The 17,894-nt window shown below is 35.1% G+C and overlaps 1 protein-coding gene and 1 non-coding gene across 2 annotated transcripts; both read left to right on the top strand.

Moving 5' to 3' along the window:
- The first annotated feature begins 10,927 nt into the window (after positions 1–10,927).
- LOC128265027 (deoxynucleotidyltransferase terminal-interacting protein 2) lies at positions 10,928–12,544 on the top strand. The gene is made up of 2 exons (XM_053000793.1): positions 10,928–11,640; positions 12,091–12,544. The coding sequence occupies exons 1-2, from the start codon at positions 11,167–11,169 to the stop codon at positions 12,436–12,438; spliced, it is 822 nt and encodes a 273-aa protein (XP_052856753.1). The 5' UTR covers positions 10,928–11,166; the 3' UTR covers positions 12,439–12,544.
- On the top strand, positions 11,740–12,030 carry LOC128265032 (small nucleolar RNA U85). Its single transcript, XR_008268794.1, has one exon. It is a non-coding gene; the product is annotated as a small nucleolar RNA U85 (small nucleolar RNA).
- Positions 12,545–17,894: the final 5,350 nt, after the last annotated feature.

Here is a 17,894-nt window from a genome sequence, read left to right on the forward strand (position 1 = left end):
GGATTTTCGTCTGGGCCCATCAAAAGTTATTTTAATTACTGGCTTAATTTTTCCGTCTTTAGATTTGGCAATCGTTTCAAAAGACTCCGGGCTCAAAAGACTTCGAAACTCTTTGGCATGGGTTCCAGCTGTAAAAGAAGAGTGCTTTCCACTTCTAATATTTATGTAGGTTAGACCTGCTTTAGGACCTCCCATTTCTCCCGCTTGAATTGTCACTCCTGCATAGACTGAAGAAATAAGCTTATGTATCGGAGCAATCACCCAATCGTGATCTGGGAGTTTTAACTTGTGCACCAAATGCAATAGGAGCGGGGCTTGCTTGGTGACCGCAGTAAGGGCAATTGGAACTTTGGCCTTGTGATCTTGTGACAAGAAAAACACTTGAGTTTGGCCGAGAACTGAAGCCAAGCTTTCAAGATATTCGATGGATCTGCGTGTTTCTTATGGAAATCAGACTAAAACGGTCTTTTTTCACTTCATCATTGAGAACTGTCAATGTCTTCACGCTGGTTATTTTGTTGATGCGCCGCAATTCATACGCAGCACTTCCGAACATAGCTATTTCTTAAACAGTTTTGTGTCATCTCCTTATGAAAATCTTTGAGACATTCTCAACTGCAGGAATTCAATTCTTTGATCAAAGCAATCAAATTGCCTTTTTTTAACCCTGTATCGCTCATGGGCTTCGCCACGTTTTTCCTTTCTTAAGTGCTTTGTCATTATTTCTTCCTATGTTTGCAGCAGTTCTTTTTCGATTTCGGTCCTCTGAGCAAATTTTAATATATTGTCATTTGCCTTTTTCTGAGCAGGTTTTGCGTAAACTTTATCCTTTTATACATTTAATATTATTTAATTATTTATGCAATTTTTTCTATTAAAAGGTTTTTTTTTTGGATATGTACACGTGTCGGTTCTAAGAATGTGTGAAATTTGCAACTTCGAATTTGTTTTCATGTACATGTTTTTCCGATGTATGAAAACTTCATTATTATTTACTTCCTTTTCACAAAAAGTACACTGTCTTAAATTTTTTGTTTTGTCGAAATTGAAAAATTTACGGCACGGGTTTGATTTTGGCCGTGGCTTTTTATAAGAGTGACAACCGTCTTGACCGATCATTCAAAGGCAACTGCAACTTTTAATAACGTAACAGAAACGTGAATGAAATAAAGTTAGATGTAGGCGTGTATAAAAAGTAGCAAAAAAATACGTTTCGCCAATTGGCGGCAAAAATTGTTCACATGTATTAGTTAATATCAATGCAATTAAGTATATCTTTACGCAAATTCTTGGCGCCAAAATTTGCTCACATGTATTGGTGCTGTATGTTTGGTTCTTTTATGTTGAACTTTTTTATTGTCGCGCCAATTTTAGCACCTATACACGTACATAAACTTTGGCGCACTCAATATACATACATACATGCATAATAAACAAATTTTTGTATGTTCGGGTTTCGGTTTCGGTTACCGGTTGAGAATAACGGTTAAGAAGCCTACATACCCTGCCGTAAAGTATCCACTTGTGTGGAAATGCTTTAAAAAATTGGTTTCAGGTCAAGGGAAGAAATTATTGTTTAAAATTTAAATTTAAAACTAATCTTAATTTAAGCAAAGTTATTTGAAATCAGATACTTGGCAAAAAAAAAATTTACAAGATGAAAGCAAATATCTTAAAAACAACGAAGCTATTCAAATTTTAATGTTTTATATCCTCAAAATGGTATTTTAATTTTAGTCAAAAGGACTCATTCCCTACCCTAACAGCTTCATTAGGAGTGTCGATCTAGCCATGTCCGATTGTTTTTCCACTCGTTTCTAAGCAAACTAGCCCATCAATTTTAAAGCTATTAGTAGAAGTTGAAACGAGCCGGATCGAACGACTATATCATATAGCTCCCATGGGAACAATCGGGAAAACATATGAATAAGCTATAATTCGGCTGTTTTTCGATTGATTTAAATACACTTCGATACAAAGTACTGGTTTATTGTTTCAGAATTACGGTTCTAATTTTGTCAAACAAAAACACCTCTTAGCGAGGTAAAAAGAGTTGTGACAATCGACCCTTAAACATATAAGAAATAAAATTTTGTGACGCAAAATGAAAAAATATTCGGCTAAATAAATACACTTTTTAAACGTTCCCATTCGTCACGCTGAGTTAAAATATGCTTGTGTAGGCAAGAACCTGGATTTAGGAATTGCACACAATAAAGAAATACCACTATAATTTTGAACATCCGACTTTCCTCCCTTTTTATGGAATGAATAAGTAAAAGAATGTTTCCAGATAGTTGGACCAACTGATGTTGAGGTAAACAATTGAAACAGTTTAAGAATCGGTTATCAAATAATTGGGGCACAAAGCCCGTCCGGCCCTGGAGAGTATGTTGGTGTTGTGGTCTCCAATTCCCTTAGAAGAGAACTTTCTGTTATTTGACCTGTTTAGACAAGAATCCGCACTATAGTTAGTTTGGAAGAACTTATCAAATAATTCAGCAATTTCAGAGGCAGAAGACGCTTGAGTTCAATCATATTGATGAAGGCACGGCGGAGTTTTTTCGCTTGACATTACAAAATTATATATATGCTTCGGATTATTTGAAAATTGTTCTTTACACCGTTTCAAATACATAGAATAGGATTGACTGCTAAGAAACAGTAATAAACAATGCTCAGCAGGACATCTATAATGCGACCAAGGCATTTGCCAACTTGGACGACAAGGAAGAGAAGCTGATTGCGTTGTTATGACGGGTTTGCAATGAAGACCACCACAGTTTCCAAAAAGGGCTTAAATCCCAGTATATGTGGGAGAGGTTTTTTATGCTAGAGATCCAGCAGTAATGCATTGTGGTACTGCGAGCAGAATTTGCAGCGTGCGCTTTAGTTTTCAGTCATTTTTATACAAAATAGATTTTATATTCAAAAGACATCAAAAATTGCGCCAACCTTGCATATAGAAAACAGCTGTTGTAGTGGTGGCACGAACAAAATATCGTTCAACATCTTTATTTTCCGGTATTTTTTTTTTAAATGTTCGGGGCGAATGGTTTTTAATCGCATTTAAAAATCGCATTTATTTTAAATGCGGCATTAAGCCTTATGGGATTGCCTGTGAAAATAAATGCGCATTAGACTAAATGCGTTTTAATGTGCCAATGGAATCAGGCTATTAAAGTGTTTTTTTTTTTAATCTTTGAATGTTTAAAATATAAGTGTTTGTGTAAAACACGGACGTCTGTTATGTCTTGGAGAAAGACTGGCCGGAACGCATTCATTCAAAAAATTATTTAAAACGGTATAGGATAATTTACTTTCCATATTTAAACAGTTAGGGATAAAGCTAATTTGTTGTAATAATAGGTTTAAAAGTCCATCAAAGGCGATGACAAATATATATCTGGGAGATTAAAATCTCTCAAAACAATCAAATGATCCGTGTCAGAAAGTAGAGAAAAAACAGATTTAATAGCAGACAAATTATGTTCCTAAATTATAATGTCAGATCCCGGGGACATACGAACAGGTTACAAAAACAGATAAGGCATGTAAGGAAACTTTTACACTTACAAATTCTATTTCATGGGGCTGAATTATCTCCGATCTTAGACTGGAGTTAACAGCAAAAAGCGCCCCACTTCCCCTATAAGAAACGCGATCGGTTCTTTAAGTGTTAAAGTTGTTTGGAAAACTTCGGAGTTGGAAAACTTCGGAGTTGGAAATCTCCGGTTTCAGCCAAGTTTCTATGAAGACTAAAATATATTTATTAAAGGCAGAGGAGTCAGCGAACTACCTAGGGAACTTAATATTAAGTCCCCATACATTTTGGTAGGCTAGAAATATAGAAGTGTTCAGTTTATTTGAACAGACTCTTTAATGGAGGGCCAATTATTTCTTAGTCTTTTAGGAACAAATTATTTTATTATCATTATTAGGCCAAACATTTTTATTATTTAGAATGTTAAAAAATTCTGGAGAAACGGATATTTTAAAAGAGAATATCTTGCGAGCGTATAAAAATGTAAATTGTTCAACTGTAATGTTTGGAGAATGGTATTTTTCTTGAATAAACTCAATAACATCATCAGAAGTGGTTTCGGGGGAAAATCGATAAGCAGATAATTTTTTTCTATGGGGAACAACAGAAAGTTACTTTTTACCACACCAACACCTTGAAAACTTTGAACAATTTTACTCCGACTTTCTGATGAAAAAAGTGCTTTAGAGCACGCAACTAAAACTTCTCCAGTGACTGGGGCTGATGAACTAGGTTCCGGTAAAAAGTATTTAAAATTGGAATTGGGGCAGATTCCTTTTCTGAAACTGAATTTAAAGAAGCGCCCGTTCTAATGGGCTCGATTTTTTTACGTTTAGGTGACTCACTTTTAGTTTTTTACTACTAAACTGTTAACTTACCGCGTTAAAAAAAAGTCCTCACGTGACCACTTGAGCCCAGACCGCAGATTAATGTAATCTCTTACTCTGCCAACAAATCCTGCACATTTTGCATGCATAATGTATATGTATATCTCTTAATGTAGATGAAAGCTGGCAACCTTTCTTGGAACATCTAACAGACATAATCATTAAAGTTGTTTTAATTTATAGTAAGTAAAGAAAAGATAAAGTAATTATTACGCAATAAATTAAAATAATAAATAAATACCCCAGTCAATTATATTAATTGTTAGCCGGCTCAAGGTCAGGATGTTGAAAAAAAAAACACAAAATTATTTCAATTTTGGTAATTTTGTCAATATATTTCGGTTGCACTTCGGCAACCGTCTTCAGGACAACTATAAAATAATTACAACGATTTTAATATTTTTAACAAACAGAAAACAATTTACATTTGACATACATTCAATTTACACGTCTGCGTCCGGTGACGTGGAGTTGTTAACTAATTTTTTCTTTCCCTAGTAAGTGTCTATATAAATGAGCGCAATTGTCAGTGTCCGTTTTGTAGTTCATCCGTATGTCTGTAGGTGCATCTCGCATCTTCGAAGTTCGGTGAGTGATTACTCCTGGCACAGTGGGACATGAGTGCTGTTTTTTGCGCGCTCGTATGATGTCTAGCGTTGAAGTCCGATTTATGTTGTGCTAGTCTAGTTTTTAATTTAGATTTTGTTGTTCCTATATATATCATGTTGCATATTTCGTTGTTGTTGCCGTTGCACGGTATTTTATAAATTACGTTTTTTTTTATCAATTTAATTTATATTTGATTTTGTTCTGTTGTATATAGATTTTAATGTGTGGTCGTAGCATTCCGATTTCGGATAATGCCGGGACGTATGTAATTGACATATATTTTTTGTTTTTATTGTTTTTAACGCTATTTTGTTTTGTTGTTTTGTGTTCCGATAATAATGTTTTTATTATGTGTTTTGGGAAATCATTGTCTGTCAACATTGATTTTATCTCCTGGGTCGTCTCTTCGTGGTAATCCGTGTCTGAAATTTTGAGCATTCTATGTATACAGCTTCTAGCTGTATTTATTATCATTTGTTTTGGGTGTTTGGAGTTGAAATTGATGATTCGTCTGGACGCAATTGGTTTCTTGTACCATTTTAATTTTAATCGATTTCCACGTCTAATTATCACTGAGTCCAAATAAGGTAATTGGCCGTTTTCTTCTAGTTCCATTGTAAATTTTATATTATTGGTGAAAGAGTTGAGCATGGTCAGTGTATTTTTAATGTCATCCTCTTGAATGATTGCGAACAGCTCATCTACGGATTTTGTCAGTAATCTTGGAGGTCGTCTTAATTTTTCTAACGTGTTGTCCAGGAGAGTTTCCATTATAATATCTGCAATGACCGGCGAGGCTGGCGATCCCATAGGCATTCCTTTTAATTGTGTGTACAAATTGTTTTCAAATTTGAAATATCTGTTTTCTTGAATACAAAATTTTATAATGTCCATAAATATTGTTTGCGGTATTTTACTGTGTTTTTGTATTATTGTCCATTTGTTTTTAATTATATCCAGGGCTAGATCTGTCGGTATACGCGGAAATAATGAAATTACGTCAAATGAAATTAATCTTTCATCGTCGCCAATATATGTGTTGTTGATTTTTTCTTTGAATTCTTCTGAATTTTTTATGTTGTATTTGGAGTCTAATGTTATGTTTTTTAATATGTCAATTATGTATTTGCATAGTGCATAGGATGGTGATCCGATGGAGGAGCAGATTGGTCGTAGAGGGGTTCCTTCTTTATGAATTTTGGGTAGTCCATATATTCGTGGTGGTAAAGCTGTGGTGGTTGTCAACTTATTTCTTTCGATCCTTGAGATCAATTCCATTTTAAATAGTTTGTCCACAATTTCGTTATTTTTTGTTTGTAGTCTAGAGGTGGGGTATTTCCTTAATGTCCTGTATGTGTTCATATCCTTTAATATGTCCTTCATTTTTTGGTTGTAGTCATCTTTGTTCATAGCTACCGTCTTGTTACCTTTGTCTGAGGTCAATATTAAAATGTCGTCATTTTCTTTAAGAAATCTCCTTGTTTGTCCCACTGTGTCTAGTATTGCACGATCAAATGCACTTTCTTTGTTTGATGTTTTGTGGTCTTTAATAAGCAAAGAGAATTGGGTTCGCGCCTCTTCTTGTTTCTCTTTGTCAATAATAGTTTTGAGGGTTTCCTCTCCGTCCGCAATGTATTTTAAGAGAGGGAATTTCTTCTTCAGTCAATTTGACAAATAAAAACACAAAAATTATAAACACAAAAGTAAAAGAAACGCGTTTAAACTAGACCAATGCTATAGCTTGTTAGAATCCGAGTAGTCAACTATTTGTAGGTAGACACTGATCACTTTCACCCACTCTTTGTGTTGAGGAACCTACACCCTTTTTCCACCACCAACACGGAAGGTTCGATGGAATCAACCGATGGAAATTTTGCAACTTGAATTTCTAATCTTAAATTTAAGAAGTGGTTTTCATTAACCAATGTCGAAAAAAACTTTGTCACGTTATGAACTAATGTTGTATCCCTGTAGTCCTGAAATTCCCTTCCCTGCTTTTTCTTGGCCGGCATGTTCGAAAAACAAAAACAAATCGCCTGGGCTTCATCTAGCGAAGTTCAAAACAAAGCAGGCTGACAAAATTCAGTCGGCACTTCTTCCACTGCCGAAGTTCGAACTTTTTTGCTGTGGTTTATTTCGAAGTAATTTGGAGCAGCTGCTGAAAATGGTAGAGGGTTGGACGGAGATAAAACGGATAAAAAAATCAAAATGTCAAGAACAAAAAGAACTGTGTAAACTTTTAAATACCCTTTTTTTGAAGCGCTAGTATATTTATTAATTTTTAAAATGATATATAAATGGTTTTCCGTTCGGCACCTTTCGGCACTTGAATTAAACATTCCTGTATTCTTAAAATGCTTAAGAATATTATGCAAAAAAATTTGTTTGTGCCTAAGAGTGCCATCATAACTAAAACTCTAACCAAACACAGAAAAGACAAACCAAGAAAGCTCCCAATTAAGTACTAAATACAATATTGATTTACACAAAACACAACACATACTGCATACACTTTTTGTTATAAAATGGAAGTTAATACATTTATGTAAAATATTAGGCATTAATAATAATTTAATAAGCTTAAAAAAAATTTTAAGGAAAGCTTCCCTTGCACGTTGTTTACGCTCCTATCATGCTCTCTCTTTCAATGCTGTTCTTCAAGAGGACAGATAGAGCAAAACAAAAAGATGAATACATTTATTTAGCTAGACCAATTATAAATAAAAATTGGTTAAATTAAGGGCGTAATTTTGACTTCGAATTTTTTATTTATGGCCTATGGAACCGACCTCTGTGCGTTGTTCAGAGTTGGATCGCTATCTAATAAAATGCTTATATTCTGAGTAGTTTCCCAAAAATTTCGGCAAAGTCATTCGAGGCAAGTGTCTGTTGTGCATGTCTGTAGTATTTAGGGTTCGGCTAAGTAATGGTCTTTGGTTCGGTGCACCAGTCGACATATAAAGAGATTTTTGGCCACACATTTATCCTCAAGCTCAGATCGCGAGAACAATACCGGATTAATTAACTCAGTCTATGTACATAATTGCTTAAAATGCCTAATCTGCATTCTAATTCACTGGCTCGAACTGCTCCGGCTTGTTGCGTAAAACCTCCCATGCCATCTATATCACCCTTGAAACTTTCAAGTCGCGAGAGTAAGATGTTGGCGCGATTATTGCCATAATCGACACAATTTTGCTGCCGATTTTAACGTCGTCTCGACGGCATGCTGAAACTGTACGTAATAACGTATCTAAAGTAAATCCATAATTTGGTGATCTAATTAAGATAATTCACAATCAAAGGAATGGTTGTCTAGTTTTGCGATAGGTTATGTCTAGTGTTGCGATATGTTATGCGTTGCAAAACTTTGCTTATATGTATAAGGCAAATATTTTTTAATCCTACATGTTAAATAGTGTAGAGCGATAATTACGAAACTTGAGCTTACCGCAATCAAGATGCTGCAACGGTTTTTTAAGCTTTAATCGCGCTGACCGGTAAACTGTACGTTACCGGCGTATGTACAACTATCTGGGCACGTTCCTTTGTATGTATTGGCACGGAAGAACGGCTCGGGCAACCAAAAAAAAAAAAGATATATGTCTGGGGGCGCCAAAAAATGTGTGCTCCAAAAGCCAGATTGCGAATTTTACTTTTTCCTAGAAGGAACGCACTCGGCTTGTTTCCAGAAGTATTGGTTTGTTACTGATTTTTTCGCCACTAAAACGAATGGTGAGGAGAGAGAGAACAGTTTTGACGCTACAATTCAATTTTCTACAAAAGCGTCGTTTAGTTAAGCCAAAAGCATAGTAATTATTGATGATGATTTTATTTAAAAGGTCTAAATAATTATTTCAAATTGAGTCACAGGTAATCTAAGTTATGAGTAAACAATACCCTTGCTTATGTTTCCATTTCACTTAAAAAAGCTCTTATAAAATTTTTAGTTATCTTATTGGCTTAGCAAAGATTACTGCTCATTAAAATTAGCAAAAAATGCTATTTAAAATCTGAAATGGGTTTTTAATTAATTTTTAAACGCTGAATAACTCCCAAAAGCGAATGTGTAGGGATAGATGTGTTGCATTTTAAACGAAGCGTAACCTCAAAAGCTATAAGGACTCCTGCCTCAATTATAAAAGTGATTGATTGATTTGATTGCTATATCATTTATCAAGATCGGACTATTCTTAGATGACTTCGAATATTGCTGCTATTTATAGTAAATGTACTGCCGTCCATAGTAATAGTAGTCTTCTTGCGCACGCTTTCCGGTGCTTATCGTCACTACGTGGACGGCCGTCCATAGTGATAGTATTCTATCTTTAAATGACAATGGCCAATGGACTGGGTCTTATCCCAAAAAATGCAAATGCTTAGTAATCGCATAGAAGCATCAATATCAATATACAAGCGATCTGCAAAGACTGATTTTAAACAACATAAAATTAAGTTACAAAGAGCATGATGTTTATCTAAGTTTTACTTTCAGGAGCACTTTGTCATGAAGTAGTCACATTACGACGGTTACTGGTCGAACATATGGACTCTTACGTCAACAGTCTGCATCCCAAGAATTTTTACCGCATCGTGTACGGTTGCTTGTGACCAAAACTGTCTTTATTTCGCCTTTGTTTTATGGTGTTGAAGTTTTTGGTCATTGTGATTCGCAAGGTATGCAAAAAATTACAGTTATTTTTAATGCTATCGTCGGATACTTGTTTAGTCATAGTCCATCAAATCATGTAGCACATCTGAGTATAATGATTCTTGGCCTAAACTTAAGTCAATGGATTGACTTCAAGTCTCTTATTTACATTCACAAAATTATATCAAAATTATATTAATTATTTTACAGATCAAACCACCCGTTGAACGGAAGTTGCATAAGGCTTTGCCGTTTCAAAAATTATCCAGTAATAACCTTGTTCCACAGAGATCCATCCACCTTCCACCACCTTTTGAACAGAAGGTTAATATGATTTGCCATTTCAGTCCTCTTTCCACGCAGTCCACCCTGAAAAACCGTTGGGATTTTTGAAAGAAGTGAAACTCCGGATTCCGCACATCCACCTTCCAATTAAGGCTGATCTTAACAGCTGTACCTCATCAAAACATAAACAAAGATGGCTGACCAATTGACTTTGTTTAGCTGTTTAATTCAGCTAAAATCGGAGGCTGGATGTGCTCTGTGGAAATTGGAGTTTTACATTTGTTAAAAACTAAAACCATTTCCAAAGGATGCATTCGAGAGAAAAAGACGTTGACGGTAGCAGTGTAATTGAAGTTTCACTTCTTCATCGACTTCTTATCGTTCCTCCAAAAAGACTGTAATGTGAATACGCTATAATGGGAATCCCTATTTAAACTTATATCACATTAGACTAATGCCCTCTTTCCACACAGTCCATTCGTTGGAAACGGTTGGAATTTTCAACTAATGTGATTTCAACAGAGCACATCAACCATCACCCTTCCGATTTCAGCTGATCTGAACTGCTGTGGCTCGTCTAATCATAAACAAAGTCAACAGGTCAACCATCTTTGCTTATGTTTTGATGAGCTACAGCTATTAAGATCAGCTGAAATCGGAAGCTGGATGTGCTCTGTGGAAACCGGAGTTCTATTTTTTCCAAAAATCCCAACAAGTTTTCAGGGATGGACTGCGTGGAAAGAGGGTTGCACCGCAGAAACATCGGCTGACTATCGCATATATTAGTCCGACAAAGTCCGTCAAATTTGCAACGGCAAAACCTTATGGAACATCCCTTCAACGAATGGTGGAAGCTGGATGGAGCTCTGTGGAAATACGCTATAAATGCGTTTTATTGGACCATTGGAATTGGGCTATTAATCGTTACTTTGAAAGGGGAATACGGGTTATTATACCATTTCCTCAGGCGATTTTAGAAAACATAAGCTGGAAAATTGCTAAAATCTTCTCTTTGCGGTGATGTCAGACCAATGTTCAGAGTTCTGTCAGCGATCCCAGCGATCCTGTATCGGTGTGATGTGGTCAGTAGTACTTAGATATACCGGCTCCTGGTAAACTATCGATAGTGACATCAACGATCTCACAACTCTAGAGGATGACACGTTTTTAGCGTTCTTAGTGAAACAGAAATGGTTTCAATGTTTTTAGTAGACAAGGCAGGCAACCAGGATTTTAATGACGAGCAAAAGCCCTTCATTGCATACAACAGTGAGCTACAGTTGCCAGAAAAGAAAAACGGCAGCATTGGTATAGACCAGCAGGCAGCCGAAGTGGGATTTTTTGGCTTAAGACTAAACTGTAAGGAAGTGCATAATATTGTAAGTCCTGTGACTGACACAATTAAAACGGCGTCACAGGTTAGCAGGCACTTAGACGCGCTAGCCGAAAAATTTGAAAAGGCAGTAGAAAACTCCGGAAAATCAAATTTCGTGAACCGGAAGAGGGTCTCATTGCTTGACAACAGTAATGGCACGGACATGGTCATGCGACGGGAAAACGTGGAAAGCAGCATGAAAGTTTCGAGGCGGTCGCTGAATCCAGATCTAGACCAGAGCAAAGCACTTATTAATGTGGGAAAGAGGCAGCAACTTATCCTGAACAGAGTGAGTATCAAGCAAGATCGTAAACGATTGCGCTTTGTGTATGAGGACATTTTCGACATCGGAAGTTGCTCACAAGAGCGTGAAAAGTGCAAAGCTCAGGCTGTGTAAGGCAGCCCCTGCGAAAAGACTCAAAGCACAAACTAGCTTATTCCCTTTCTTCCGTTGAAATCTTGGCTGCTGCACTGTAGAATTTAGCAGTGGCCGTAAGGCCAGCGAAACAACAAAAGCCACAGAGCAAGTCTGTTGTCAGTCGTTAAGTTCAAGACAGATAAATTTTGTTCTGGCATACAGATAATTAACCAAAATAAGCTAAGACTATTGTCGACACGCCAAGCTGCTTAGGCCTGAGCTATTTGCCTAATTGACGACGTCTTTAGTAATCTGAGAACAGGACCGTCGTCTTCAGCTCACTTGTTCTATTTCCGGATTCTAATCCTGTTTGTTTTTCAGGCTGAACGCGCAAAAACCAAGGGGAGCGGATGGTTTCATTTGCCCGCCACAGAAGTCACCGAAAAAATGCGAAATGATCTTAAAATCATTCAGATGCGATCGGTTCTCAACCCCAGACAATTTTACAAGAAAAACGACTTAAAAATTCTGCCAAAGTATTTTCAAGTTGGAACTGTTACGCAAACGGTTTCAAACACCTTTAAGGAACAAAAGGCAACGAAAACCAAGTCTATAGTTGATGAGCTGTTGGAAGACGAAAGCTTTCAAAAGTTCAACAAGAAGAAATATAGTGAGGTGATTCAACGCAAAGACGAATACAAATCATACAAAAAAAAAAAAGGAAACTAAATATTTGATTAACCATTTAACTTCGTTTTAAAATACAAATCTGCCTGTTAAAATACGAACACTAAAGAATTTTTACATACCCATGGGGAGCTGATCAAAAAGAAAATAGTGCAAGTTATCGAACACTTTGCTTTCTTTGACGAGCGGCGGTATAGGATTTTACAACTCAATAACTTCAAAAAAAATATCGCGTTTTGAATTGTTTACCGAAATTTATGACCGGAAAACATATAAACCCCTATAACTGTAGCGATTTGTGGGCGAGGCCAATGTTTGAAACAAACCTGCGTTGTGTAGTAATAACCAAAAATTGCGTGTCAAATCCAAAATATCTAGCTCTTGTAGTTTCCCAGATCGCGACGTTCAAACGAACATGGTTAGATAGATTCGGCTACAGATCCTGATCAAAAATAATTCTACCTGTTACTTTTTTGTGGACGAATACAATACAATCTTTTACTCTACGAATAACGGGTATTATTATAACTTCGATGTTTTGCAATACATGAACCGAAGACGTTGTGGTTGGTTATAAATTTCTTTGTGTTTCGACGTGAAATTTTCTGATTTGTTTTTTGCATTGGTTCTTATTATCTTGTAATGAATTCATGAATTGAAGAAGTTCGTTTTCTGGCTAAACTAATGGTCATGGTTGGTTATAAGGTTTTATAATTTTGCTTGAATATATTTACTTCTAGTCAAAAAAAATAATTCACATTTCAAAACTTTGGTTTAAATTTTATGAAAATCGGACGACTATATCACGTAACACCCATTGGATGATCCGCAAAAAAAATGAAAAAATTTATTTTTGATATTCTTCAAGATACAGTACTGTGAAAAAATACATTAACGAGACAAAGACATACATCTAAAAAACCTCGGTGTGCTGTCGTGTACAGTCAAAGTACCCGTAAAATCGAACTGTTTGGCAATTTTCTTTTTCTCAAAAACTAATGGTGATTGAGATATTTCAAGGACGGGGTAGTGCTCAGCACACCGAGTTTTAATAATCCTGCACCAATGCATTTCTTTGGCTGTTGCACAGTGTAATTAAATATTTTTAGAATGAAGGTTTAAATTTGATCCTAATTGGACTACTTATTTATACAGCTCCCTTAGAAACAATCGAAAACAAATTTAACTTCGCTGCTCTTAAAATGATTTATGTTACGGTTTTATATTTTAGAATAAGGGTTACATATTATTGAAGTCGGACAGCGATATCATATAGCTTTTAAAGGATCGTGAAATATCGATTTTAGATTGCATCGATGTTTGTGAGTACACTTTTGAAAACCATCGATTATTAAACTATGTTTTTAAAATTAAAAAATTGTTTTTTCAGTCCTAACCTTTATCTGAGATTATTCAAGAAATGGTTTTTAATAATTGTGTTTATTGACTGTAACCGGCTTCAGGCAGCTCCTGCGATTGCTTGTAACTTGGCCAGCCTTGCTTAAAGTCCTCTTTTTAAGTATGACGAGCTACAGCTGTTCAGATCAGCTGAAATCGCAAGGTGGAAATCGGAGTTTCACATTTGTTGAAAATTAAAACCGTTTCCAACGGATGGATTTTGTGGAATGATGGCATTAATCTTTGTTTATAAAAGTTTTTTGTTGAGATTGGTTCCTATTCTAGCCCAAATATGTCTATATATTTAGAATACAAATCGAGGAGTGTTTTTTTATGTTCTGGTCGAAAATTCTTTTTTAATTTTGAAATTATTATTTCTGTTCGCTCAAAGTCACTTATATTTGCAATTGTTTAGTTATTTAATGGTTCAAATTTGAATTTGTTTATATAATAGCATGATTCCATTGGCGCATTAAAACGCATTTAGCCTAATGCGCATTTATTTACACAGGGAATCCCATAAAGCTAAATGCAGCATTTAAAATAAATGCGATTATTAAATGCGATTAAAAACCATTCGCCCCGAACGTTTTTAGAAAAAATACCGGAAAATACCGATGTTTAACGATATTTTGTTCGTGCTACCACTACAACAGCTGTCTATATGCAAGGTTGGCGCAATTTTTGATGTCTTTTGAATATAAAATCTATTTTATATAAAAATGACTGAACCTGAGAGCGCACCCTGCAAATTCTGCTCTCAGAACCACAATACATTTCTGCTGGATCTCGGGCATAAAATAACTCCCACATATACGGGGATCCTTGCCCTTTTTAGGAACTTTGGTGGACTCCATTGCAAACCCGTCATAACAACGCAATCAGTTTCTCTTCCTTGTCGTCCATTTTGGCAAATGTCTCGGTCGCATTATGGATGTCCTGCTGAGCATTAAAGAGTTAAGTAAACTCACTCATGTTCATTAATTTTAATTAATTTTATTTGGATTTGCCAAAATTCAAAAGTAAACAAACCCAGATCATCTGTTTGTGCCACTCACATGTCGGAGTAGCATTAGCTAAATGCTAACGCGCCAATGGAATCAGGCACATTTAAAAAGTCCACTAATGCGGCATTGGAATCAGGCTATAAAATTCGTAAATACTTATATGCGAAATTTGGAATTGAATTTCCAACATATATACCGTTTTCTTAGTTAAGGATTAGGATTGGTTCATCTTTTGTAATTATTTTTATTAGTTTATTTGCTTCGCTCGGGGTGGAACAACTATTATATTTTATCATTAGTTATATTGTGAAAAAATTTGAATTTTTTGGCCTGATTTATATTGTGTGGTCTTAAAACGAACAAGTCACTTTACGTAGTAAAATCTAGTTGACAATTAAATATTTTAATTAAATCTATTCCTATTATTCCGTCTTCTGGGTTCGGAACATTTTTAGGTACAATGTGAATGTCATGTGGTAATATATATTTATATATATATATAAATTTATATTTTTTTTAGTGTTCATACATTTGAGAATACACATTGAAAATTTCATATCGTTCCAGTGAATACTTTCGAAGTTACACCCAAATTTTATGATGCGTTTCAGAACAAATGGTGTTTTTAAAGTCGGCGACCAATGTTAATCGAAAACGTCTCAGTCGATTAGTCTAAAATTTTAACACGAGCTTCTGAAATATATTTTGAAATATATTTTAAGCAATTTAACGCTAAAGTTTAGATAAAAAATAAATTTGTTTGTTTGAGAAACCGCTATTTTGTCAAAAAAAAAAACAATTTTATTTTTCTTATTGCTTCGATTAATTACTAAATTTGACAATGCTTTAACGACATCTCTTTGATTTTTTAATTTCGGAGGATCCAGTCCAAAGGTATAGAGGTCACCGCAAAACGCCTTTTTTGAGAAAAAAGTTTAGCTGTAGCTCCTTTCCAAACAAATATTTTTCCCATTGGGTCCTTGGTCTTATGTGTACAAAGTATCAGATTTAATCATTTTCTTAGGAACAATGATCAAAAACTCTATTTCTTCGGCCTTCTAACTGTATTGAACCCCTTAGTGACAAAAATGTTAGCTCCTGCAACATATGTTTCCAAGTTCATTAATAAGAATTGGGGAATTGCAATTGCAGAATGGCTTGCACTAGCTATGAAAATTGGAGATCCCTTTCGAAAGTTTACCGAAATATCATTTCTGTGGCTATTATTAATAAAACATTTATCTGTCTTTAATTATTATTTTTATTATTATGTTTTTTTTTCCGTTTATATTTTAAGTTCAGTCCAGATCGCTTGCTCTGCTTATGTAACGCCTTTTTATGATTTTATTAAGTTAAAAGCAGTTGAGCAACGTTTGAAGCTGGTAAAATTAATAGTAATATCCACATTGTTCCAATTGCATCTGTGTGATAAATTTACCTTAACATTATTCACAACGCCAGCAGTGTTGTCTTTTGGCTGGATATCGTCCGTCCGAACCGAACCAACCCATACGATGTTTTTTTTTTGTAAGTTTCATTTACAATACGTACTTTAGCTTAAAAATTTACGCGTTGCACACTATTAAATATTCGCTTCTGTTTTTTATTGTATGGTAGTTTTTTTATGGTTGTTAAGACATTTTTTGTTATTGCGCTCGAAAGCTGATTTTTATACCCTTGCAGAGGGTATTATAGTTTGCAACGCAGTGAAGGAGACATCTCCGACCCTATAAAGTATATATATTCTTGATCAGCATCACTAGGAGAGTCGATCTAGCCATGTCCGTCTGTCCGTCCGTCTGTCCGTCCGTTTGTACGCAAACTAGTCTCTCAGTTTTAAAGCTATCTGCATGAAACTTTCCCAAAAGTTGTCTTTCTATTGCAGGTAGTATATAAGTCGGAACGAGCCGGATCGGACGACTATAGCATATAGCTCCCATAGGAACAATTGGAAAAATAAATTAAAAAAATTAGAACTTTTATATTTTTTAATTTTTTTTTTGTGCTTCGAGATATAGTAATGGTTAAATATTTCAGAATTACGTTTTAAATTTCATTAAAATCGGACGACTATAGAATATAGTTCCCATAGGAACAACTATAAAAAAAAAATAAAAAAAAATTATAACTTTGGTTTTTTTAATTTTTTTTTAGTGCTTCGAGATATAGTATTGGTTATATATTTCAAAATTACGGTTTAAATTTCATCAAAATCGGACGACTATAGCATTTAGCTCCCATAGGAACAATCGTATAGCTGGCATAGGAACTATCGAATAATTAAGCTGAAAATCATCATAGCTTCAATGTTTTTAGACATACACGCAAGTAAATCATAATTTTAGCGTTTTCAAGAGTATTTAGTTTTTGAAATAGCTGCAAGGGTATATGAGCTTCGGCACGCCGAAGTTTGCTTCCTTTCTTGTTTATAATACATTTTGTTGTTATTAATTCGATTTTGTTCCTTCCTAGTTATACGTTTTTTAGATCCGTTTTCTTATACAGCTCAAAATTCTATGGTATATATTATTGTTTTTTATAAATTTTTAACCTGCCTTTCAAAAAAATGTATCTTTTCGGCCGTTAAAAATTACAATGTTATGTTATTATTATATTATATTAACTTATTTTCCTTCTTTCGTGATTGTTCATATGTCCGGCGCTCACCTTGGCGCGGCGGCGGTGCCGGTGCAGGCTTCGCACAGGAAATGTAATTTTATTTGTTTGTTGTAGTGCAGGTATATTCGCAATATATGTATATTGTGTCATTTTTTTTGACATTCAAAGCTAACGGTCGTGTTATTTTGTGAGCTCTGAATTTTGTTTGTTTTTGTAATAGCCCATCGGTGGGATGTACCAAAATGTATTAACCGTTCTCTTCGCGAGTGTTGTGATCTATATTAACAATTAGTTAAACTTTTGTGTTTTCTTTTCTGTTTTTTGTTATTTGGCAGATTATATTTTGTGCTTTGTCCGTCCACGCCGAGTGTTGTTTTTGTGTTGGAATTGCATGCGCTTACTGCATTACACTCCTGATCTCCCGCTCTTTCCCGCTTTGTTCAAAGTAGTTTCTGCGTTCTTACGGCTCTATTA

Source organism: Drosophila gunungcola, unplaced genomic scaffold (assembly GCF_025200985.1).
Source record: "Drosophila gunungcola strain Sukarami unplaced genomic scaffold, Dgunungcola_SK_2 000089F, whole genome shotgun sequence".
In the NCBI taxonomy this organism is placed as follows: domain Eukaryota; kingdom Metazoa; phylum Arthropoda; class Insecta; order Diptera; family Drosophilidae; genus Drosophila; species Drosophila gunungcola.

Excerpts from the sequence above, each read along its gene's own strand:
- LOC128265027 (XM_053000793.1), top strand. The coding sequence starts at position 11,167 with ATGGTTTCAATGTTTTTAGTAGACAAGGCAGGCAACCAGGATTTTAAT. Across the intron at positions 11,641-12,090 it reads AGCAACTTATCCTGAACAGA|GCTGAACGCGCAAAAACCAA; the intron begins GTGAGTATCAAG and ends TTTGTTTTTCAG.